The 27,731-nt window shown below is 42.5% G+C and overlaps 1 protein-coding gene across 5 annotated transcripts in view; it reads right to left on the bottom strand.

Moving 5' to 3' along the window:
* Window positions 1-27,731, bottom strand: part of slc4a4a (solute carrier family 4 member 4a) — a 355,296-nt gene that overhangs the window by 55,363 nt on the left and 272,202 nt on the right. For all 5 annotated transcript variants that reach the window (XM_031816387.1, XM_031816383.1, XM_031816385.1 and 2 more), the window contains 6 exons: window positions 16,284-16,445; window positions 14,452-14,630; window positions 12,758-12,830; window positions 5,628-5,696; window positions 4,999-5,172; window positions 4,740-4,898 (listed from right to left, as the gene is read on the bottom strand). In XM_031816387.1, the coding sequence (XP_031672247.1) occupies window positions 4,740-4,898; window positions 4,999-5,172; window positions 5,628-5,696; window positions 12,758-12,830; window positions 14,452-14,630; window positions 16,284-16,445 (816 nt within the window). The remainder of the gene's footprint in view (window positions 1-4,739; window positions 4,899-4,998; window positions 5,173-5,627; window positions 5,697-12,757; window positions 12,831-14,451; window positions 14,631-16,283; window positions 16,446-27,731) is intronic.

Here is a 27,731-nt window from a genome sequence, read left to right as displayed (position 1 = left end):
TGATCTGCAACAATGATATAACCTAACTCTGATCTCCAACAATGATATAACCTAACTCTGATCTCCAACAATGATATAACCTAACTCTGATCTGCAACAATGATATAATCTAACTCTGATCTCCAACAATGATATAACCTAACTCTGATCTGCAACAATGATATAACCTAACTCTGATCTCCAACAATGATATAACCTAACTCTGATCTGCAACAATGATATAACCTAACTCTGATCTCCAACAATGATATAACCTAACTGATCTCCAACAATGATATAACCTAACTCTGATCTGCAACAATGATATAACCTAACTCTGATCTCCAACAATGATATAACCTAACTCTGATCTCCAACAATGATATAACCTAACTCTGATCTCCAACAATGATATAACCTAACTCTGATCTCCAACAATGATATAACCTAACTCTGATCTCCAACAATGATATAACCTAACTCTGATCTCCAACAATGATATAACCTAACTCTGATCTCCAACAATGATATAACCTAACTCTGATCTCCAACAATGATATAACCTAACTCTGATCTCCAACAATGATATAACCTAACTCTGATCTCCAACAATGATATAACCTAACTCTGATCTCCAACAATGATATAACCTAACTCTGATCTCCAACAATGATATAACCTAACTCTGATCTCCAACAATGATATAACCTAACTCTGATCTCCAACAATGATATAACCTAACTCTGATCTCCAACAATGATATAACCTAATTCTGATATACAACAATGATATAACCTAATTCTGATATACAACAATGATATAATCTAAAAATGATCGACAACAACGATAGTACCTATTCCCTGATCTACAACGATGATAAAACCTAACCCTGATCTATAAAAATGATGTCATCTAAAGTTGATCTCCAACAATTATATAATCTAAAGCTAATCTCCAACAATGATAGAACCAAACCCTGATATCCAACAATAATAGAGCCAAATCCTGATTTAGAACAATGATAGACTCTAAAGCAGATCTACAACAATGATATAACCTAACCCTGACTTAGAACAATGATATATAACCTAACACTGACTTAGAACAATGATAGAACCTAATCATGATCTACAAAAATGAAATCATCTAAAGCTGATCTACAACAATGATGGACTCTAACCCTGATTTTGAAAAACGCCTGAATCGTACCCTGATTAAGAACAGCTATAGAAACTAACATTGACGTAGAACAATGATAGAAACTAACCCTGATTAAAAACAATTAGAGCCTAACCCTTACTTAGAACAAAGATTAAACCTAACCCTGATCTACAACAATGTTAGAACCTAACCCAAATCTGATTTAGAACAATGATAGAATCTAAAGCAGATGTACAACAATGATATAACCTAGCGCTGATCTACAACAATGATGTAATCTAAAACTGATCCACAACAATGATGGAATCTAACCCTGATATAGAACAATGATAAAACCTAAACACGAATTAGAACAATTATAGAACCTAACCCTGATCTAGAACAATGATTGAACCTAACCCTGATCTACAACAATGTTATAACCTAACCCTAATCTAGAACAATGATTGAACCTAACCCAGATCTACAACAATGTTATAACCTAACCCTAATCTAGAACAATGATAGAACCTAACCCTGATCTACAACAATGATATAACCTAACCCTGATCTACAACAATGATAGAACCTAACCTTGATCTACAACAATGATATAACCTAACCCTGATCTACAACAATGATATAACCTAACCCTGATCTACAACAATGACAGAATCTAAAGGTGATCTACAACAAGGATATAATCTAAAGCTGATCTACAACAACGACTGAACCTAACCCTGATCTACAACAATGATATAACCTAACCTTGATCTACAACAATGATATCACCTAACTTTGGATTCCAACAATGATAGAATCTAAAGCTGATTTACAACAATGGCACAACATAACCCTGATCTAGAACAATGATTGAACCTAACCCTGATCTACAACAATGTTATAACCTAACCCTAATCTAGAACAATGATTGAACCTAACCCTGATCTACAACAATGTTATAACCTAACCCTAATCTAGAACAATGATAGAACCTAACCCTGATCTACAACAATGATATAACCTAACCCTGATCTACAACAATGATAGAACCTAACCTTGATCTACAACAATGATATAACCTAACCCTGATCTACAACAATGATATAACCTAACCCTGATCTACAACAATGACAGAATCTAAAGGTGATCTACAACAAGGATATAATCTAAAGCTGATCTACAACAACGACTGAACCTAACCCTGATCTACAACAATGATATAACCTAACCTTGATCTACAACAATGATATCACCTAACTTTGGATTCCAACAATGATAGAATCTAAAGCTGATTTACAACAATGGCACAACATAACACTGATCTAGAACAATGATATAATCTAAAGCTGATCTATAACAATGATATAACCTAACCCTGATCTACAACAATGATAGAACCTAACCCTAATCTAGAACAATGACAGAATCTAAAGGTGATCAAGAACAATGATTGAACCTAACCCTGATCTACAACAAGGATATAATCTAACCCTGATCTACAACAAGGATATAATCTAACCCTGATCTAGAACAAGGATATAATCTAACCCTGATCTACAACAAGGATATAATCTAACCCTGATCTACAACAAGGATATAATCTAACCCTGATCTACAACAAGGATATAATCTAACCCTGATCTAGAACAAGGATAGCACCTAACCCTATTTAGATTTAGAACATATAACAATGATATAACCTAACCCTGACTTAGAACAATGATATATAACCTAACACTGACTTAGAACAATGATAGAACCTAATCATGATCTACAAAAATGAAATCATCTAAAGCTGATCTACAACAATGATGGACTCTAACCCTGATTTTGAAAAACGCCTGAATCGTACCCTGATTAAGAACAGCTATAGAAACTAACATTGACGTAGAACAATGATAGAAACTAACCCTGATTAAAAACAATTAGAGCCTAACCCTTACTTAGAACAAAGATTAAACCTAACCCTGATCTACAACAATGTTAGAACCTAACCCAAATCTGATTTAGAACAATGATAGAATCTAAAGCAGATGTACAACAATGATATAACCTAGCGCTGATCTACAACAATGATGTAATCTAAAACTGATCCACAACAATGATGGAATCTAACCCTGATATAGAACAATGATAAAACCTAAACACGAATTAGAACAATTATAGAACCTAACCCTGATCTAGAACAATGATTGAACCTAACCCTGATCTACAACAATGTTATAACCTAACCCTAATCTAGAACAATGATTGAACCTAACCCAGATCTACAACAATGTTATAACCTAACCCTAATCTAGAACAATGATAGAACCTAACCCTGATCTACAACAATGATATAACCTAACCCTGATCTACAACAATGATAGAACCTAACCTTGATCTACAACAATGATATAACCTAACCCTGATCTACAACAATGATATAACCTAACCCTGATCTACAACAATGACAGAATCTAAAGGTGATCTACAACAAGGATATAATCTAAAGCTGATCTACAACAACGACTGAACCTAACCCTGATCTACAACAATGATATAACCTAACCTTGATCTACAACAATGATATCACCTAACTTTGGATTCCAACAATGATAGAATCTAAAGCTGATTTACAACAATGGCACAACATAACCCTGATCTAGAACAATGATTGAACCTAACCCTGATCTACAACAATGTTATAACCTAACCCTAATCTAGAACAATGATTGAACCTAACCCTGATCTACAACAATGTTATAACCTAACCCTAATCTAGAACAATGATAGAACCTAACCCTGATCTACAACAATGATATAACCTAACCCTGATCTACAACAATGATAGAACCTAACCTTGATCTACAACAATGATATAACCTAACCCTGATCTACAACAATGATATAACCTAACCCTGATCTACAACAATGACAGAATCTAAAGGTGATCTACAACAAGGATATAATCTAAAGCTGATCTACAACAACGACTGAACCTAACCCTGATCTACAACAATGATATAACCTAACCTTGATCTACAACAATGATATCACCTAACTTTGGATTCCAACAATGATAGAATCTAAAGCTGATTTACAACAATGGCACAACATAACACTGATCTAGAACAATGATATAATCTAAAGCTGATCTATAACAATGATATAACCTAACCCTGATCTACAACAATGATAGAACCTAACCCTAATCTAGAACAATGACAGAATCTAAAGGTGATCAAGAACAATGATTGAACCTAACCCTGATCTACAACAAGGATATAATCTAACCCTGATCTACAACAAGGATATAATCTAACCCTGATCTAGAACAAGGATATAATCTAACCCTGATCTACAACAAGGATATAATCTAACCCTGATCTACAACAAGGATATAATCTAACCCTGATCTACAACAAGGATATAATCTAACCCTGATCTAGAACAAGGATAGCACCTAACCCTATTTAGATTTAGAACATATAACAATGATAGAATCTAACGCGGAACTTGAATGTTGGTAGAATGTAACACTTATCTATAATGTTGGTAGAACCTTTCACTGATTTAGAACATTGGTATAATCTAACTGCTGATCTAGAACGTTGGACATGTCTTTAAATGCTCACATCATCTATGTCACTGTCAATGCTCCTCATCTTCTTCTTCTGCTTAGCGTCCTCCTTCTTCTTCTTGTCCTTCTCAGGGATGACATCATCCAGGAAGCTCAGCTCGTGTTGAGAGAACATGTAGTCCATTGTCTTCCTCACCGCCACCAGGGCCAGGATCTGACACCACATGATACGTTGTTAACTCACACGCACATAAACAGAACTACCAGAAGCAGGATCTGAAGCTAGTTGGTCATTACGATCAGAGGAGACTCACCATGACAGGGAAGATAATCGCGGCCACGGTGGACTTGAGGACCCAGAGCAGGGCCAGACACAGGATCTGGATGAAGGTAAACAGGTGGACCTTCCTCAGAGGAACATGGCGCAGGTACACAAGGTCAGGCTGATGCTTAGCTGGCATCAGGAGCAGCTGGAGACGGTCCATGAACTAGAGAGAGATGGAGGGAAGGGTAGGGGGAGGAAGAGAGATGGAGGGGAGAGAGAGAGATGGAGGGGGAGGTGGGGGAGAGAGAGAGAGAAATAGAGGGGAGGGGTGGAGAGAGAGATGAGAGAGATATGAAGGGGGAGGTGGGGGAGAGGGAGATGGAGAGGGAGGTCGGATGAGAGAGAGAAGGATGGGGAGAGAGATAGAGAATGACGGCGAGAGAGACGGAGAGAGAAAGAGATATGCATTGGGAGTGGGGGAGAGAGAGGGAGAGAGAGAGAGAGAGAGAGAGAGAGAGAGAGAGAGACAAAAGCCTAGTCAGAAAGCTCCTATTGCGTATTTTCAGTTTAGTCCATATTGCAAATCATTCTGGATAAGAGCCTCTGCTACATGTAACTAATCTAACTGTAAATGTGACACGCAGGCATTGGTTCCCTCAGGTCCTGATCAGCCAATACCTGCACTCCATTAAGAGAGGCCACGCCCATGTAGAGGAACACTCCATACAGCACTGGCATGGGGATGAACTTGAAGAGAAGCAGAGTTTTTATTATTGTTTTACAGTCCACAGTCGGTAGTACATTCTACAGTCTACAGTAATCTACAATAAATTCTACATTAGTCTACATTGCAACCTACAGTCTATAGTACTCAACAGTACAGCATACAGTCTAAAGTATATGGTCTATAGTAGACTACAATACAGCTTACAGTGGACTACAGTACAGCCGACAGTCTACAGTACAGAGTCAAATCTACAGTAGTCTAGATTATAGCCTACAGTCATCTAAAGTCTACAGTAGTCTACTGTACAGCCCACAGCCTACAATCTAAAGTCTACAGTAGTCTAAAGTCTACAGTGGACTACAGTACAGCCGACAGTCTACATTACAGATTACAGTCTACAGTCTTCAGTATACAGTCTACAATCTATCATCTACTGTAGTCTACAGTACAGCCTACAGTCTACAGTAGTCTACAGGAGTTTACAGTACAGCCTACAGTAGTCAATATTAGTCTACAGTACAGCCTACAGTCTATAGTGGTCTATGGTGGTATATATAGACTACAGTCTACAGCCTATGGTCCAAAGTTGTCTACAGTACAGCCTACACTCTACAATAGTCTACAGTACAGCCTACACTCTACAATAGTCTACAGTACAGCCTACACTCTACAATAGTCTACAGTACAGCCCACACTCTGCAATAGTCTACAGTACAGCCTACACTCTACAATAGTCTACAGTACAGCCTACACTCTGCAATAGTCTACAGTACAGCCTACACTCTACAATAGTCTACAGTACCGCCTACACTCTGCAATAGTCTACAGTACAGCCTACACTCTACAATAGTCTACAGTACCGCCTACACTCTGCAATAGTCTACAGTACAGCCTACACTCTACAATAGTCTACAGTACAGCCTACACTCTACAATAGTCTACAGTACCGCCTACACTCTACAATAGTCTACAGTACCGCCTACACTCTACAATAGTCTACAGTACAGCCCACAGTCTACAGTAGTCTACAGTATAGCCCACATTCTACAGCAGTCTACTGTACAGCCTACAGTCCACAGTAGTCTACAGTACAGCCTACAGTCCACAGCCTATGGTCTACAGTAGTCTACAGCACAGACTACAGTCTATAGTTGTCTACAGTACAGACTACAGTCTACAGTCTATGGTCCACAGTAGTCTACAGTACGGCCTACAGTCTACAGTAATCTATAGTACAGACTGCAGTAGTCTACAGTACAGCCTACAGTCTAATGTGGTCTACAGTACAGACTACAGTTTACAGTCAACATTCTATGGTCCAAAGTAGTCTACAGTACAGTATACATTCTACAGTCTACAGTACAGCCCACAGTAGTCTACAGTACAGTATACATTCTACAGTCTACAGTACAGCCCACAGTAGTCTACAGTACAGTATACATTCTACAGTCTACAGTACAGCCCACAGTAGTCTACACTACAGTATACATTCTACAGTCTACAGTACAGCCCACAGTAGTCTACAGTACAGCACACAATCTACAGTACAGCCCACAGTAGTCTACAGTACAGTATACATTCTACAGTCTACAGTACAGCCCACAGTAGTCTACAGTACAGCACACAATCTACAGTACAGCCCACAGTAGTCTACAGTACAGCACACAATCTAAAGTAGTTTATATTACAGCCCACAGTCTAGAGTCTACAGTAGTCTGCAGTACAGCCCACAGTCTACAGTGCAGCCTACAGTCTACAATAAAGCCTACAGTCTATAGTAGTCTGCAGTACAGCCCACAGTCTACAGTACAGCCTACAGTCTACAATAAAGCCTACAGTCTACAGTAGTCTGCAGTACAGCCCACAGTCTACAGTACAGCCTACAGTCTACAATAAAGCCTACAGTCTACAGTAGTCTGCAGTACAGCCCACAGTCTACAGTACAGCCTACAGTCTACAATAAAGCCTACAGTCTACAGTAGTCTGCAGTACAGCCCACAGTCTACAGTACAGCCTACAGTCTACAATAAAGCCTACAGTCTACAGTAGTCTGCAGTACAGCCCACAGTCTACAGTACAGCCTACAGTCTACAATAAAGCCTACAGTCTACAGTAGTCCGCAATACAATACAGCCCACAGTCTACAGTACAGCTTTTAGTAGTCTACAGTACAGCCTACAGTCTACAGCCTGTGGTATACAGTAGTCTAAAGTACAATCTACAGTCTACATCAGTCTACAGTACAGCATACAGTCTACAGTCTATAATAAAGCCTACAGTCTACAGTAGTCTATTGTACAGCCTACAGTCTATGTTCTAACGTAGTCTACAGTACATCCTACAGTCTACAATAGTCTACAGTACAGCCCATAGCCCACAGTCTACAGTACAGCCTACAGTAGTCTACAGTATAGACCACAGTCTACAGTCTACAATAGTCTACAGTACAGCCCATAGCCCACAGTCTACAGTACAGCCTACAGTAGTCTACAGTACAGCCTACAGTCTACAGTAGTCTAAACTACATTCTACAGTCATCTACAGTACAGCCTACAGTCGACAGTCTACAAAAAACAGTCTACGAAATGCTTGTGCTTCTAGTTCCGACAATGCAGTAATAACCAACAAGTAATCTAGCTAACAATTCCAAAACTACTACCTTATAGACACAAGTGTAAGGGGATAAAGAATATGTACAGATATATGAATGAGTGATGGTACAGAGCGGCATAGGCAAGATACAGTAGATGGTATTGAGTGCAGTATATACATATGAGATGAGTATGTAAACAAAGTGGCATAGTTAAAGTGGCTAGTGATACATGTATTACATAAGGATGTAGTAGATGATATAGAGTACAGCATATACGTATACATATGAGATGAATAATGTAGGGTATGTAAACATTATAATAGGTAGCATTGTTTAAAGTGGCTAGTGATATATTTTACATCAATTCCCATTATTAAAGTGGCTGGAGTTGAGTCAGTGTGTTGGCAGCAGCCATTCAATGTTAGTGGTGGCTGTTTAACAGTCTGATGGCCTTGAGATAGAAGCTGTTTTTCAGTCTCTCGGTCCCAGCTTTGATGCACCTGTACTGACCTCACCTTCTGGATGATAGCGGGGTGAACAGGCAGTGGCTCGGGTGATTGCTGTCCTTGATGATCTTTATGGCCTTCCTGTGACATCGGGTGGTGTAGGTGTCCTGGAGGGCAGGTAGTTTGCCCCCGGTGATGCGTTGTGCAGACCTCACTACCCTCTGGAGAGCCTTACGGTTGTGGGCGGAGCAGTTGCCGTACCAGGCGGTGATACAGCCCGACAGGATGCTCTCGATTGTGCATCTGTAGAAGTTTGTGAGTGCTTTTGGTGACAAGCCACATTTCTTCAGCCTCCTGAGGTTGAAGAGGCGCTGCTGCGCCTTCTTCACGATGCTGTCTGTGTGGGTAGACCAATTCAGTTTGTCTGTGATGTGTACGCCGAGGAACTTAAAACTTACTACCCTCTCCACTACTGTTCCATCGATGTGGATAGGGGGGTGTTCCCTCTGCTGTTTCCTGAAGTCCACATCTCCTTAGTTTTGTTGACGTTGAGTGTGAGGTTATTTTCCTGACACCACACTCCGAGGGCCCTCACCTCCTCCCTGTGGGCCGTCTCGTCGTTGTTGGTAATCAAGCCTACCATTGTTGTGTTGTCCGCAAACTTGATGATTGAGTTGGAGGCGTACGTGGCCACGCAGTCGTGGGTGAACAGGGAGTACAGGAGAGGGCTCAGAACGCACCCTTGTGGGGCCCCAGTGTTGAGGATCAGCGGGGTGGAGATGTTGTTGCCTACCCTCACCACCTGGGGGCGGCCCGTCAGGAAGTCCAGTACCCAGTTGCACAGGGCGGGGTCGAGACCCAGGGTCTCGAGCTTGATGACGAGCTTGGAGGGCACTATGGTGTTAAATGCAGAGCTGTAGTCGATGAACAGCATTCTCACATAGGTATTCCTCTTGTCCAGATGGGTTAGGGCAGTATGGTTGAGATTGCATCGTCTGTGGACCTATTTGGGCGGTAAGCAAATTGGAGTGGGTCTAGGGTGTCAGGTAGGGTGGATGTGATATGGTCCTTGACTAGTCTCTCAAAGCACTTCATGATGACGGAAGTGAGTGCTACGGGGCGGTAGTCGTTTAGCTCAGTTACCTTAGCTTTCTTGGGAACAGGAACAATGGTGGCCCTCTTGAAGCATGTGGGAACAACAGACTGGGATAGGGATTGATTGAATATGTCCGTATACACACTAGCCAGCTGGTCTGCGCATGCTCTGAGGGCGCGGCTGGGGATACCGTCTGGGCCTGCAGCCTTGCGAGGGTTGACACGTTTAAATGTTTTCCTCACGTCGGCTGCAGTGAAGGAGAGTCCGCATGTTTTAGTTGCGGGCAGTGTCAGTGGCACTGTATTGTCCTCAAAGCGGGCAAAAAAGTTATTTAGTCTGCCTGGGAGCAAGACATCCTGGTCCGTGACAGTGCTGGTTTTCTTTTTGTAATCCGTGATTGACTCTAGACTCTGCCACATACCTCTTGTGTCTGAGCCGTTGAATTGAGATTCTACTTTGTCTCTATACTGACGCTTGTTTGATTGCCTTGCGGAGGGAATAGTTACACTGTTTGTATTCGGTCATGTTTCCAGTCACCTTGCCCTGATTAAAAGCAGTGGTTCGCGCTTTAAGTTTCACGCGAATGCTGCCATCAATCCACGGTTTCTGGTTTGGGAATGTTTTAATCGTTGCTATGGGAATGACATCTTCAACGCACGTTCTAATGAACTCGCACACCGAATCAGCGTATTCGTCAATGTTGTCGTCTGACGCAATACAGAACATATCCTATATATAAAGCCTTGACGACATAGAGCCTACAGTCTACAGTCGACTACAGTACAGCCTACAGTCTACAATAGAGGATACAGTCTACAGTTGTCTACAGTACATCCTAAAGTCTACAGTAGTATACAGCACAGCCTACAGCCTACAGTAGTCTACAGTACAGTTAAGTCTACAGTAGTTTACAATACAGCCTACAGTCTACAGTCTATGGTCCGCAGTAGTCTACAGTACATCCCACAGTCTACAGTAGTCTGCAGTCTACAGCCTATGGTATACAGTAGTCAAAAGTACATTCTACAGTCTACAGTACAGCCTAGTCTACACTAGTGTCATGACGTTGGCATGGGGGATAGGTTTATGACAGTCATAAATACCCCTTTCCCCCTTTTTCCTCTCTCTACCCTACTGATGTTACATTTGCAAACCCTTTGGTTAACATAGAGATTCTGGGAACATCAGAAGGTGGGGGGAAATGACCTATATTCTCATAATCCTACCAATTGAACATATGCGGTGGTACTTAATGAATATGATGTCAGTTCGGTTGTCATCTGAGACATTCTCATCAATGATAAGATGACATAAACTCTACAGTGGAAAGTCTACACATCAGAGTTATCGGATTCACATGGAATTGTTGTTCAATTTAAATGTTTGAATATGAAATTATTCGTGATGGGATGAATGTGATTTTAGCTTCTAAAATGTGAGATTTGGGTTTTCATAAGATAGGGCTCTGCTCAATCAGTGATTGAGCTTTTCAAACACTTTCCACTGATTGAGCTTTTCAAACACTCCCTCCTCTCCCTTCCTATATAAAGCCCTGACGACAATATAACCTCCTGTTCCGAAGATGTGAGGACGACGGTCCGATGTCAGAATAGTTCAGATAATAACTATAGAACGAAGCCAACATCAGCATGAGCTTTGGTTGCGAATGTATGAACTTTGAACTCTTATTCACTATCGAAGTGATACCTCCTAGCCGTTGAGTAAGCAACAGCAGATGCAAATGAGGGATAGGGAGGAACAGACAGAGTATCCCGTCTATCACACAACGACGTTACTACAACGTATGCAGTTGACCACCAGAGACATTCTTCAAAGGACAAAGGACTCGGTTGGGCAACACGGCATTCCATCTACCACCAACCTACCGAAGCGCAGCTCAGAGTAAATATTTATTACATTTTACTTTTCCAAATGGGCGGTAATTTAGAATGCACAAGATTCTGTATTTACAAAAGCACAGCTTCGCTCTTTGTTCCTCAGTCTTCCCGCTCTTTCACTCAAACCCAGACCCTTTTCTTTTGTGTAACCAGCTGTCATATCTGTTCCGCCCGCTAGGGACGTTTTCCTTTATGACGTAATTTGTAATCAAGTTATGATTGAATTATGTGTATGTGTAATTCTGTGTGATTAGTTAGGTATTTAGTAAATAAATACCTAACTATTGCTTATTCAACTTGTTAGCCAGGGTTCGTGCAGATAACCAAGAATTTGCAACTTTCAGATGAGACTGAGTTAAGATGACGATTAATATTGACTGCTATTGATGTAAAATATTACTAGGTCTTTAAGAGTTTATTTGGAAGCTAACAGCTCCATAAATATTCTAGCTAATTACATTTACATGATTAGCTCAATCAGGTAATATTAATTACGGAGAAATTATTTGATAGAATAGCATGTCATATCACTTGATCCGGCATAGCCAAAGACACGACATTAGTCTACAGTACAGAACACAGTCTACAGTCTACATTAGTCTACAGCACAGTCCACAGTCTACAGTATTCTACAGTGCATAATTCAGTCTACAGTCTACAGCACAGCCTACAGTCTACAGTGGACTACAGTCTACAGTAATCTACAGTACAGCCTACAGTACAGACTAAAGTCTATAGTCTTCAGTATACAGTCTACAGTAGTCTACAGTACAGCCTACAGTCTACAGTAGTCTACAGCACAGCCCGCAGTCTACAGTATACAGTAGTCTACAGTACAGCCCGCAGTCTACAGTCTACAGTAGTCTACAGCACAGCCTACAGTCTACAGTATAGAGTCGTCTACAGTATAGCCCGCAGTCTACAGTATACAGTAGTCTACAGTACAGCCTACAATCTATAGTATACAGTTGTCTACAGTATAGCCCACAGTCTACAGTAGTCTACAGTACAGCCTACAGTCTTCAGTATACAGTAGGTAGGTACATACCTTGAGGATGGGAGACATAAAGACAGACAGCCCCGTCAGAATGAATACACACACACCAGTGACTCTCTGCTCCCTAGGGAAAACATACACATAGCTTTGGTTATACACACAAACACACAGTAACCAATAGAGATTTCATCTATATTTTTCGTAGCTGTCGATTTACCACCAAAAAAACCTATGCCGGCATTAAGACCGCACTCAACGGTCTTAGGGCCATAAGGAAACAAGAAAACGCTCACCCAGAGGCAGCCTTAATGCAGGACAACTGCAATCCATTTTACCTCATTTCTACCTGCATGTAACCTGTGTAACTAATAGGGAAAAAACCTCTAGACCACCTTTCCACAGACAGAGACGCATACAAACCTCTCCCTCGCCCTCCATTTGGCAAATCAAGCATACCACCATAGTCCCTGTGCCCAAGAAGACCAAGGTAACCTGTCTTAATGACTACCGCCTGTAGCACTCACATCTGTAGACATGAAATGCATTGAAACGCTGGTCATGGCTCACATCAACATCATTGTCCCAGACACCCTAGAACAACTGCCCATACCACCCCTAGAGATCCACAGATGATGCAAACTCTACTGCCCTCCACATTGCCGTCACCCACCTGGACAAAAGGACAATCTGTGTGAGAACACTGTTCATTGACTACAGCTCAGCATTTAGTGCCCTCCAAGTGCCCTCCAAGCTCATCTCTAAGCTAAGGACCCTGGGATTAAACACCTACCTCTGTAACTGGATCCTAGACTTCTTGGTGGGCCGGCCCCAGGTGGTGAGGGTAGGTAACATATCCTCCACATTGAACCTCCACATGGGCCCCCCACCCCTGCTTAGTCCCCTCCTGTATTCCCTGTTCACCCACGATTGCTTGGCAGCGCACGACTCCAACACCATCATTAAGTTTGCAGAAGACACGGCAGTGGTAGGCATCACCGGTGACCATGAGACAGCCTACAGGGAGGAGGTCAGAGACCTGGCAGTGTGGTGCCAGGACAACAAGCTCTCCTTCAATTTCAGCAAGCTAAAGGAGTTGATCATGGACTTCAGGAAAAGGAGGGTCAAGCACGCCCCAATCCACATCGGTGGGCTGTAGTGGTGCAGGTTGAGAGCTTCAAGTTCCTCTGTGTCCACATAACTAAAGAATTATCATAGTCCAAACACACCAACACAGTCATGAAGAGAGCATGACAATGCCCCTTCCCCCTCAGGAGGATGAAAAGATTTGGCATTTAAAGCTGCACCATTCAGAGCATCTTGACCAGTTGCATCATTGCTTGGTATGGCAACTGCTAGGCATCCGACCGTAAAGTACTACAGAGGATGATGCATACGTTTCCTGCCATCCATGACCTATATACTGTTCTTTCTGCTACCGCACACCAAGCGGTACAGATGCACTAAGTCTGAAACCAACAGGACGCTGAACAGCTTCTACCCCCAAGACTGATAAATAGTTAACCAATAGCTACCTGGAATATCAGCATTGACACTTTATGCACTAACTATTTAAATTAACACTGCTGTTACCGTTTATTATCTGTCCTGTTGTCTAGTCGATTTACACCTACCTGTATGTACATATCTACCTCAATTACCTAGTACCCTTGCACATCGACACAGTACTAGTCTACACCTGTTGTATACGACTCATGTGACAAATCAAATTTTGTCATCATGCTCACCTCACTCCCAAGAACTTGGGCATTTCTCCAGGGGCGGATGTCTCTGTCTCCATCTTCAGACTGTCTATGTGAGCGATTGAGATGACCGTCGCCGCCACGTACCATGGCAACCCCATGAAGGAACATACAATCATCAGAACTGCAACCCAGAACAGGTCCAGGTGGTAGCCTGCGCCTTTCTGTTAAGAGGACAGCAGACGTTAAAACACACACACACGGAGACCCTGGGATGTCCTACCTTCAGACTATTGAGACCCTGCCCTATAAAACCATCAGACTATTGAGACCCTGCCCTGTCCTACCTTCAGACTATTGAGATCCTGCCCTATAAAACCTTCAGACTATTGAGATCCTGCCCTATAAAACCTTCAGACTATTGAGATCCTGCCCTATAAAACCTTCAGACTATTGAGACCCTGCCCTGTCCTACCTTCAGACTATTGAGACCCTGCCCTATAAAACCTTCAGACTATTGAGACCCTGCCCTATAAAACCTTCAAACTATTGAGATCCTGCCCTGTCCTCCCTTCAGACTATTGAGATCCTGCCCTATAAAACCTTCAGACTATTGAGACCCTGCCCTATAAAACCTTCAGACTATTGAGATCCTGCCCTATAAAACCTTCAGACTATTGAGACCCTGCCCTGTCCTACCTTCAGACTATTGAGACCCTGCCCTATAAAATCTTCAGACTATTGAGACCCTGTCCTGTCCTACCTTCAGACTATTGAGACCCTGTCCTACCTTCAGACTATTGAGATCCTGCCCTGTCCTACCTTCAGACTATTGAGATCCTGCCCTATAAAACATTCAGACTATTGAGATCCTGCCCTGTCCTACCTTCAGACTATTGAGATCCTGCTGTTACGGTTTTCCTCCGTCGAAAGAGAGTTGGACCATAATGCGGCGTGGTTAATACGATACATGTTTAATGACGAATAAAAACGACAATACAAAAACAACAAACGGAACGTGAAAACCTATACAGCCTATCTGGTGACAACTAACACAAAGACAGGAACAATCACCCACAAACACACAGTGAAACCCGGGCTACCTAAATATGGTTCCCAATCAGAGACAACGAATAATCACCTGACTCTGATTGAGAACCGCCTCAGGCAGCCATAGACTCTCCTAGACAACCCTACTCAGCCACAATCCCAATACCTACTAAAACCCCAATACAAAAACACACCACAAAATAAACCCATGTCACACCCTGGCCTGACCAAATAAATAAATAAAACACAAAATACTAAGACCAGGGCGGGACACCTGCCCTATAAAACCTTCAGACTATTGAGATCCTGCCCTGTCCTACCTTCAGACTATTGAGACCCTGTCCTTTAAAACCTTCAGACTATTGAGATCCTGCCCTGTCCTACCTTCAGACTATTGAGACCCTGCCCTATAAAACCTTCAGACTATTGAGAACCTGCCCTATAAAACGTTCAGACTATTGAGACCCTGCCCTGTCCTACCTTCAGACTATTGAGACCCTGCCCTGTCCTACCTTCAGACTATTGAGACCCTGTCCTACCTTCAGACTATTGAGATCCTGCCCTATAAAACCTTCAGACTATTGAGATCCTGCCCTGTCCTACCTTCAGACTATTGAGACCCTGTCCTGTCCTACCTTCAGACTATTGAGATCCTGCCCTATAAAACCTTAAGACTATTGAGATCCTGCACTGTCCTACCTTCAGACTATTGAGACCCTGCCCTGTCCTATCTTCAGACTATTGAGATCCTGCCCTGTCCTATCTTCAGACTATTGAGATCCTGCCCTGTCCTATCTTCAGACTATTGAGATCCTGCCCTGTCCAACCTTCAGCATGTGCTCCTTCCTGTTGACGATGACAGCGGTGATCTGCTGGTCCATGAAGAGTAGGATGGTGACCAGCAGGGCAGGCACCGCTGACACCACGTACACCCACCAAGGATTGCCTCCAAACGGGGGAACAAACCAGCCACGGTTGGGGCTCGTTGGCTGGAGGGGGAGGAACAGAGAGCAGGGCTTACAAAAACACACATAGACAAGCAAACAACACACACCGTCAAGCAAACAACACACACCGACAAGCAAACAACACACACCGACAAGCAAACAACACACACAGACAAGCAAACAACACACACAGACAAGCATACAACACACACAGACAAGCAAACAACACACACAGACAAGCAAACAACACACACAGACAAGCAAACAACACACACAGACAACGACAAGCAAATAACACACACAGACAAGCAAACAACACACACAGACAAGCAAACAACACACACAGACAACGACAAGCAAACAACACACAGACAACCAAACAAACACACTTCCGGCGCCGACAGAGATGGCCACCTCGCTTCGCGTTCCTAGGAAACTATGCAGTTTTTTTTTTTTACGTGTTATTTCTTACATTAGTACCCCAGGTCATCTTAGGTTTCATTACATACAGTCGAGAAGAACTACTGAATATAAGATCAGCGTCAACTCACCATCAGTACGACCAAGAATATGAATTTCGCGACGCGGATCCTGTGTTCTGCCTTACAAAAAGGACAACGGAGTGGAACCCATGCAGCGACCCAAAAAAACGACTCCGAAAAAGATGGAAACGAGGCTGTCTTCTGGTCAGACTACGGAGACGGGCACACCGTGCACCACTCCCTAGCATTCTTCTTGCCAATGTCCAGTCCCTTGACAACAAGGTTGATGAAATCCGAGCAAGGGTAGCATTCCAGAGGGACATCAGAGACTGTAAAGTTCTTTGCTTCACAGAAACATGGCTCACTGGAGAGACGCTATCCGAGGCGGTGCAGCCAACGGGTTTCTCCACGCATCGCGCCGACAGAAACAAACATCTTTCTGGTAAGAAGAGGGGCGGGGGCGTATGCCTTATGGCTAACGAGACATGGTGTGATGAAAGAAACATACAGGAACTCAAATCCTTCTGTTCACCTGATTTAGAATTCCTCACAATCAAATGTAGACCGCATTATCTACCAAGAAAATTCTCTTCGATTATAATCACAGCCGTATATATCCCCCCCAAGCAGACACATCGATGGCTCTGAACAAACTTTATTTAACTCTTTGCAAACTGGAAACCATTTATCCGGAGGCTGCATTCATTGTAGCTGGGGATTTTAACAAGGCTAATCTGAAAACAAGACTCCCTAAATTTTCTCAGCATATCGATTGCGCAACCAGGGGTGCAAAGACCTTGGATCATTGTTACTCTAACTTCCGCGACGCATATAAGGCCCTGCCCCGCCCCCCTTTCGGAAAAGCTGACCACGACTCCATTTTGTTGATCCCTGCCTACAGACAGAAACTAAAACAAGAGGCTCCCACGCTGAGGTCTGTCCAACGCTGGTCCGACCAAGCTGACTCCACACTCCAAGACTGCTTCCATCACGTGGACTGGGATATGTTTCGTATTGCGTCAGATAACAATATTGACGAATACGCTGATTCGGTGTGCGAGTTCATTAGAACGTGCGTTGAAGATGTCGTTCCCATAGCAACGATTAAAACATTCCCTAACCAGAAACCGTGGATTGATGGCAGCATTCGCGTGAAACTGAAAGCGCGAACCACTGCTTTTAATCAGGGCAAGGTGTCTGGTAACATGACCGAATACAAACAGTGCAGCTATTCCCTCCGCAATGCTATCAAACAAGCTAAGCGTCAGTACAGAGACAAAGTAGAATCTCAATTCAACGGCTCAGACACAAGAGGCATGTGGCAGGGTCTACAGTCAATCACGGACTACAGGAAGAAATCCAGCCCAGTCACGGACCAGGATGTCTTGCTCCCAGGCAGACTAAATAACTTTTTTGCCCGCTTTGAGGACAATACAGTGCCACTGACACGGCCTGCAACGAAAACATGCGGTCTCTCCTTCACTGCAGCCGAGGTGAGTAAGACATTTAAACGTGTTAACCCTCGCAAGGCTGCAGGCCCAGACGGCATCCCCAGCCGCGCCCTCAGAGCATGCGCAGACCAGCTGGCCGGTGTGTTTACGGACATATTTAATCAATCCCTATACCAGTCTGCTGTTCCCACATGCTTCAAGAGGGCCACCATTGTTCCTGTTCCCAAGAAAGCTAAGGTAACTGAGCTAAACGACTACCGCCCCGTAGCACTCACTTCCGTCATCATGAAGTGCTTTGAGAGACTAGTCAAGGACCATATCACCTCCACCCTACCTGACATCCTAGACCCACTCCAATTTGCTTACCGACCAAATAGGTCCACAGACAATGCAATCTCAACCACACTGCACACTGCCCTAACCCATCTGGACAAGAGGAATACCTATGTGAGAATGCTGTTCATCGACTACAGCTCGGCATTCAACACCATAGTACCCTCCAAGCTCGTCATCAAGCTCGAGACCCTGGGTCTCGACCCCGCCCTGTGCAACTGGGTACTGGACTTCCTGACGGGCCGCCCCCAGGTGGTGAGGGTAGGCAACAAAATCTCCTCCCCGCTGATCCTCAACACTGGGGCCCCACAAGGGTGCGTTCTGAGCCCTCTCCTGTACTCCCTGTTCACACACGACTGCGTGGCCACGCACGCCTCCAACTCAATCATCAAGTTTGCGGACGACACAACAGTGGTAGGCTTGATTACCAACAACGACGAGACGCCCTACAGGGAGGAGGTGAGGGCCCTTGGAGTGTGGTGTCAGGAAAATAACCTCACACTCAACGTCAACAAAACTAAGGAGATGATTGTGGACTTCAGGAAACAGCAGAGGGAACACCCCCCTATCCACATCGATGGAACAGTAGTGGAGGGTAGCAAGTTAAGTTCCTCGGCATACACATCACAGACAAACTGAATTGGTCCACTCACACAGACAGCATCGTGAAGAAGGCGCAGCAGCGCCTCTTCAACCTCAGGAGGCTGAAGAAATTCGGCTTGTCACCAAAAGCACTCACAAACTTCTACAGATGCACAATCGAGAGCATCCTGGCTGGCTGTATCACCGCCTGGTATGGCAACTGCTCCGCCCTCAACCGTAAGGCTCTCCAGAGGGTAGTGAGGTCTGCACAACGCATCACCGGGGGCAAACTACCTGCCCTCCAGGACACCTACACCACCCGATGTTACAGGAAGGCCATAAAGATCATCAAGGACATCAACCACCCGAGCCACTGCCTGTTCACCCCGCTATCATCCAGAAGGCGAGGTCAGTACAGGTGCATCAAAGCTGGGACCGAGAGACTGAAAAACAGCTTCTATCTCAAGGCCATCAGACTGTTAAACAGCCACCACTAACATTGAGTGGCTACTGCCAACACACTGTCAATGCCACTGACTCTACTCCAGCCACTTTAATAATGGGAATTGATGGGAAATGATGTAAATATATCACTAGCCACTTTAAACAATGCTACCTTATATAATGTTACATACCCTACATTATTCATCTCATATGCATACGTATATACTGTACTCTATATCATCGACTGCATCCTTATGTAATACATGTATCACTAGCCACTTGAACTATGCCACTTTGTTTACATACTCATCTCATATGTATATACTGTACTCGATACCATCTACTGTATCTTGCCTATGCTGCTCTGTACCATCACTCATTCATATATCTTTATGTACATATTCTTTATCCCCTTACACTGTGTATAAGACAGTAGTTTTGGAATTGTTAGTTAGATTACTTGTTGGTTATTACTGCATTGTCGGAACTAGAAGCACAAGCATTTCGCTACACTCGCATTAACCTCTGCTAACCATGTGTATGTGACAAATAACATTTGATTTGATTAGATTTTTGACAACCAAACAACACACAGACAACCAAACAACACACATCGACAAGCAAACAGCACACATCGACAAGCAAACAACACACACAGACAAGCAAACGACACACACAGACAAGCAAACAACACACACAGACAAGCAAACAACACACACAGACAAGCAAACAACACACACAGACAAGCAAACAACACACATCGACAAGCAAACAACATACAAGTAATAACACACATAGACAATAACACACATGGACAATAACACACATGGACAATAACACACATCAACAAGTAATACCACATCAACAAGCAATAACACATCAAAAGTTATAACACACATAGACAACTAGAACACACAGACAAGTAACACACATAGACAAGTGACACACATCAACAAGTTATAAGTTATGAAAGTATTCAGACCCCAGGACTTTTTCAAGTCAAATCCAATTTTATTTGCCACATGCACCGAAAACAACAGGTGTAGACCTTACAGTGAAATGCTTACATACAAGCCCTTAACCAACAATTCAGTTTTAAGAACAATAAGAGTTAAATAAAAGTAAAAAATGGATAAGGAAAAGATCAAAATAACAAATAGCAGCAGTAAAATAACAATATCGGTGCTTTATACAGGGAGTACCGGTACAGAGTCAATGTGCGGGGCACAGGTTTGTTGAGGTAATTGAAGAAATTTGTACATGTAGGTAGAGTTAAAGTGACTATGCATAGCTAATCACCAGAGAGTAGCATCAGCGTAAAAGAGAGGGTGGGGGCACAATGCAAAGTCTGGGTAGCCATTTGATTAGCTGTTCAGAAGTCTTAGGGCTTGGAGGTAGAAGCAGTTGGACCTAGACCTGGTACTCCAGGACCACTTGCCATGCGGTAGCAGAGAGAACAGTCTATGAATAAGGTGGCTGGAGTCTTTGATAATTTTTAGGGCCTTTCTCTGGCACCGCCTGGTATAGAGGTCCTGGATGGCAGGAAGCTTGGCCCCAGTGATGTACTGGGCCGTACGAACTACCCTCTGTAGTGCCTTGCAGTCGGAGGCCAAACAGTTGCCATACCAGGCAGTAATGCAACCAGTCAGGATGCTCTCAATGGTGCAGCTGTATAACTTTTTGGGGATCTCAGGACCCATGCCAAATCTTTTCAGTTTCCTGGGGGGGAATAGGCTTTGTTGTGCCCTCTTCACGACTGTCTTGGTGTGTTTGGACCATGATATTTTGTTGGTGATGCGGACACCACCTCTTTTTCTTGTAGTCCACAGTCATCTCCTTTGTCTTGATCAGGTTGAAGAAGCGGTTGTTATCCTGGCACCACATGGCCAGGTCTCTGACCTCCTCCTTATAGGCTGTCTCATGCCTACCACTGTTGTGTCGTTGGCAAATTTAATGATGGAGTTGTGCCTGGCCATGCAGTCATAGGTGAACTGGGAGTACAGGAGGGGACTAAGCATGCACCACTGAGGGGCCCCCGTGTTGAGAGTAAGAGAGGCAGATGTGTTGTTACCTACCCTTACCACCTGGGGTGGCCTGTCAGGAAGTCCAGGATCCAGTTGCGGAGACAGGCATTTAGTCCCAGTGTCCTTAGTTAGTAATGAGCTTTGAGGGCACTATGGTGTTGAACGCTGAGCTGTAGTCAATGAATAGCATTCTCACGTAGGTGTTCCCTTTGTCCAGGTGAGAAAGGGCAGTGTGGAGTGCAATAGAGATTGCAACATCTGTGGATCTGTTGGGGAGGTATGCAAATTGGAGTGGGTCTCGGGTTTCTGGGATAATGGTGTTGATGTGAGCCATGACCATTCTTTGAAAGCACTTCATGGCTACATATGTGAGTGCTACAGGTCAGTAGTCATTTAGGCAGGTTACATCAGTGTTCTTGGGCACAGGGACTATGGTGGTCTGTTTGAAACATGTTTGTATTACTGACTCAGTCAGGGACAGGTTGAACATGTCAGGTTGAACATGCTAGTTGGTCAGTGCACGCTCAAAGTAGACATCCTGGTAATCCATCTGGCCCCGCAGCCTTGTGAATGTTGACCTGTTTAAAAACTTCTTAAGGTATAGGGGGCAGCATTTTCACTTTTGGATAAATAGCGTGCCTAATTCCAACTTCCTGCTACTCATGCCAAGAATATAAGATTTGCATATTATTAGTAGATTTGGATAGAAAACACTCTGAAGTTTCTAAAACTGTTTGAATCATGTCTGTGACATAACAGAACTTATGTAGCAGGCAAAACCCTGAGGACTAACCGTTTTTTTTTTTAGGTCTCTGTCTGTTCAGTGAGTTCTCATTGGGAAACGATATTTCTTAGGCACTTGTTTTTAGTTCCTACCGCTTCCAATGAATGTCACCAGTCTTTGGAATTTGGTTGAGGTCATTCCTTTGTGCAATGAAGAAGTACGGCCATCTAGGAAATGGGTAACATTGTTAAGAGTTGCGCAAGACTTGAAAAGTAGCGTTAGTTTCCTCTCATCCTCTATTGAAAACCGATAGACCCGTCTTCAATTTTATCGATTATTAAAGTTTAAAAATACCTAAAGTTGTATTACAAAAGTAGTTTGAAATGTTTTGGCAAAGTTTACAGGCAACTTTTGAGATATTTTGTAGTGATGTTGTGCAATTTGGAAGCTGTTTTGTTCCAAATAAATGGACATTTTGGATATATATGGACGGAATGTTTATGTTTATGGGACATATTGGACTGCCAACAAAAGAAGCTTGTCAAAGGTAAGGCATGTTTTATATTTGCGTTTATATCTGCGTTTTGTGTAGCGCCTGCAGGGTTGAAATATGCTACTCTTTGTTTACTGTTGTGCTATCATCAGATAATAGACTCTTATGCTTTCGCCGAAAAGCCTTTTTCAAATTTGACATGTTGGCTGGATTCACAACGAGTGTAGCTTTAATTGAGTATATTACATGTGTGATTTAATGAAAGTTTGATTTTTATATCATTATATTTGAATTTGCCGCGCTGCATTTTCCCTGGCTATTGGCCAAGTATACCATTTTCTTTTACCTTTATTTAACTAGGTAAGTCAGTCAACTTGTTGGGGATAGGGGGCAGTATTTTCACTTTGGATGAATTGCGTGCCCATAATGAACTGCATCCTACTCTGTCCTAGATTGCTAATATATGCATATTAGTATTACTATTGGATAGAAAACACTCTGACGTTTCTAAAACTGTTTGAATTATGTCTGTGAGTATAACAGAACTCATAGGGCAGGCAATATTCCAAACAGGAAGTGAAATTCTGAAAGCGGGTCTAATTTTAAGTCAACACCTCTTCACTTCCAAATAAGATATGGATCTGTTAGTACTTCCTACGCCTTCCACTAGATGTCCTCATTCAGTAGAACATGGAATGGAGCCTCTGGTGTGAACTTTGACCAAATGGGAGGGGAATGAGTCACTGTCTTGGCAGAATGCAATTTCCCTGCTGCGCAGTTTTCTGTTGATATCACCATTGTTCCATTTGGCTGCAGATGAAAACGCATGCTCCGGTTGGAACGTTATTGGATATATATGAAAATAACATCCTGAAGATTGATTCTCTACTTAGTTTGACCAGTTTATTCGACCTGGAATATATCTTTTTGAAGTTTTCGTCCAAGTTCTCCTGGACCAGCGTCAGCTTTTGGGCACGTGAGCTGAAAGTGCTAGCAAATGCAGCTAATTGGACACAAGTATTGGACTTATGTAACAAAACAACGATTTATTGTGGAACTAGGACTCCTTGCACTGCATTCTGATGAAAGATCATCAAAGGTAAGGGAATATTTATGATGTAATTTCGTATTTCTGTTGACTCCAACATGGCAGAGAAATATATTTACGTCTGAGCGCCATCTCAGATTATTGCATGGTAGGCTTTTTTCGTAACGTTTTTAAAAAAATCTTACACAGCGGTTGCATTAAGAACCAGTGTATCTTTAATTATATGTAGAACATGTATCTTTCATCAAAGTTTATGATGAGTATTTCTGTTATCTGGAGTAGCTCTCTGTAATTACTCCGGATATTTTGGAGGCATTAGTGAACATGGCGTCAATGTAAACCGAGATTTGTGGATATAAATATGCATATTATCGAACAAAACATAAATGTATTGTGTAACATGTCATATGAGTGTCATCTGATGAAGATTATGAAAGGTTAGTGATTCATTGTATCTCTAATTCTGCTTTTGTGACCATGGCTGGGAAAAATGGCAGTGTTTTTTTTTTATTTGGTGGTGGTCTAACATAAATATATGTTGTGTTTTCGCTGTAAAATATTTTTTTTTAAATCGGACATGATGGGTAGAACAAGATGTTTATCTTTCATTTGCTGTATTGGACTTGTTAATGTGTGAAAGTAAAATATTTGTAAAGAAAACATTTTCAGCTGAATGGGGGGGGGGGGGGGGGGGGGAGTTCCTAGAGGAACGCCCTGCCATAACAGGTTTTAATATTAGATTTCGTGCACCAGCTGTTGTTTACAAATACAGTAGGGCAAAAAAGTATTTAGTCAGCCACCAATTGTGCAAGTTCTCCCACTTATAAAGATGAGAGAGGCCTGTAATTTTCATCATAGGTACACTTCAACTATGACAGACAAAATTAGAGAAAAAAAATCTGAAAATCACATTGTAGGATTTTTAATGAATTTATTTGCAAATTATGGTGGAAAATAAGTATTTGGTCAATAACAAAAGTTTATCGCAATACTTTGTTATAAACCCTTTGTTGGCAATGACAGAGGTCAAACGTTTTCTGTAAGTCTTCACAAGGTTTTCACAAACTGTTGCTGGTATTTTGGCCCATTCCTTGTTGCAGATCTCTAGAGCAGTTATGTTTTGGGGCTGTTGCTGGGCAACACGGACTTTCAACTGAGTCCAAATATTTTCTATGGGGTTGAGATCTGGAGACTGGCTAGGCCACTCCAGGACATTGAAATGCTTCTTACGAAGCCACTCCTTCGTTGCCCGGGCGGTGTGTTTGGGATCATTGTCATGCTGAAAGACCCAGCCACGTTTCATCTTCAATGCCCTTGCTGATGGAAGGAGGTTTTCACTCAAAATCTCACGATACATGGCCCCATTCATTATTTCCTTTACACGGATCAGTTGTCCTAGTCCCTTTGCAGAAAAACAGCCACAAAGCATGATGTTTCCACCCCCATGCTTCACAGTAGGTATGGTGTTCTTTGGATGCAACTCGGCATTCTTTGTTCTCCAAACACGACGAGTTGAGTTTTTACCAAAAAGTTATATTTTGGTTTCATCTGACCATATGACATTCTCCCAATCTTCTTCTGGATCATCCAAATGCTCTCTAGCAAACTTCAGACGGGCATGTCATGTACTGGCTTAAGCAAGGGGACACGTCTGGCACTGCAGGATTTGAGTCCCTGGTGGCGTAGTGTGTTACTGATGGTAGGCTTTGTTACTTTGGTCCCAGCTCTCTGCAGGTCATTCACTAGGTCCCCCCGTGTGGTTCTGTGACTTTTGCTCACCGTTCTTGTGATCATTTTGACCCCACGGGGTGAGATCTTGCGTGGAGCCCCAGATCGAGGGAGATTATCAGTGGTTTTCTATGTCTTCCATTTCCTAATAATTGCTCCCACAGTTGATTTCTTCAAACCAAGCTGCTTACCTATTGCAGATTCAGTCTTCCCAGCCTGGTGCACGTCTACAATTTTGTTTCTGGTGTCCTTTGACAGCTCTTTGGTCTTGGCCATAGTGGAGTTTGGAGTGTGACTGTTTGAGGTTGTGGACAGGTGTCTTTTATACTGATAACAAGTTCAAACAGGTGCCATTAATACAGGTAACGAGTGGAGGACGGAGGACCCTCTTAAAGAAGAAGTTACAGGTCTGTGAGAGCCAGAAAAGTTGTTTGTTTGTAGGTGACCAAATACTTATTTTCCACCATAATTTGCAAATAAATTCAGTTATGCATTAGGGGGCGCTATTAACATTTGTGGATGAAAAACGTTCCCGTTTTAAACCAGATATTTTGTCACGAAAAGATGCTCGACTATGAATATGATTGACAGCTTTGGAAAGAAGACATTCTGACGTTTCCAAAACTGCAAAGATATTGTCTGTGAGTGCCACAGAACTGATGTTACAGGCAAAACCCAGATAACAACGAACCAGGAAGTGCCGCATTTTTTGAAACGGCCTCATGCCAATGACTCCTTATATGGTTGTGAATGAGCTACGAATGAGCTTACGTTTTCCACGTATTCCCCAAGGTGTCTTTGTGACGTCTTTTTACGCATTTCCATTGAAGAATAGCCGTAAGGGAGCATATTTAGCAAGTGGTCACATGGTGTCTCCCGCAGAAAATCTTGCGTAAAATACTGAGGTAGCCATTTTTCCAATCGCTTCTTATGAGAAACCAATTGCCTCAACGGATATATTATCGAATATATATGTTAAAAACACCTTGAGGATGGATCCTAAACAACGTTTGCCGTGTTTCTGTCGATATTATGGAGTTAATTTTGAAAAAAGTTTGTCGTTGTAATGATAGCATTTTCCGGTCGATTTCTCAGCCAAGCATGATGAACAAACGGGAGCTATTTCGCCTACAAAAATAATATTTTTGGAAAAAAGGAACATTTGCTATCTAACCGGGAGTCTCCTGAGTGAAAGCATCTGAAGTTCTTCAAAGGTAAATTATTTAATTTGGTTGCTTTTCTTATTTTTGTGAAAATGTTGCCTGCTGCCAGCAGAGCCTAGCATAGCATTATGCCATGATAAACTTACACAAATGCTTGTCTAGCGTTGGCTGTAACGCATATTTTGAAAATCTAAGATGACAGTGTTGTTAACAAAAGGCTAAGCTTGTGTTTGAATATATTTATTTCATTTCATTTGCGATTTTCATGAATAGGAAAAGTTACTAGGGGTATTTATGTCCACTGCGTTATGCTAATGCGTTTGAGGCAATGATTACGATCCCGGTACCGGGATTGCTCATCGCAAGAGGTATCCTACAATGTGATTTTCAGTTTTTTTTTCTCATTTGGCTGTCATAGTTGAAGTGTACCTATGATGAAAATTACAGTCCTCTCTCATCTTTTTAAGTGGGAGAACTTGCACAATTGGTGGCTGACTAAATGCTTTTTTGCCCCACTGTATATACAGACTGCGACCTCGTCTTACCAGAGGCAGCTGTTCTATCTTGCCGATGCAGCGTAAACCCCACCAGCTGTATTTTATCCATATCGTCATTCAGCCATATAAGATATTGCAGTTTTTATTGGTAGGTTTCGTTGGTAGGATATTCATGATCGTAGCTTGTCATTTTGTTATCCAATGATTTTACGTTGGATAATAGGACTGATGGCAAAGGCAGATTACCCACTCGCCATCAGATCCGTACAAGGCACCCAGCCCTACATCTCCGATATTTTTGTCTCTTTCTCCTGCGAATTGAGAACAAGTTCTCATTTACAACTGCGACCTGGCCAAGA

The sequence above is a fragment of the Oncorhynchus kisutch genome, linkage group LG3, assembly GCF_002021735.2.
Source record: "Oncorhynchus kisutch isolate 150728-3 linkage group LG3, Okis_V2, whole genome shotgun sequence".
NCBI lineage: Eukaryota > Metazoa > Chordata > Actinopteri > Salmoniformes > Salmonidae > Oncorhynchus > Oncorhynchus kisutch.
Note: the sequence above shows the minus strand (reverse complement) of the source record. Positions and strands in the feature narration are given on the sequence as shown.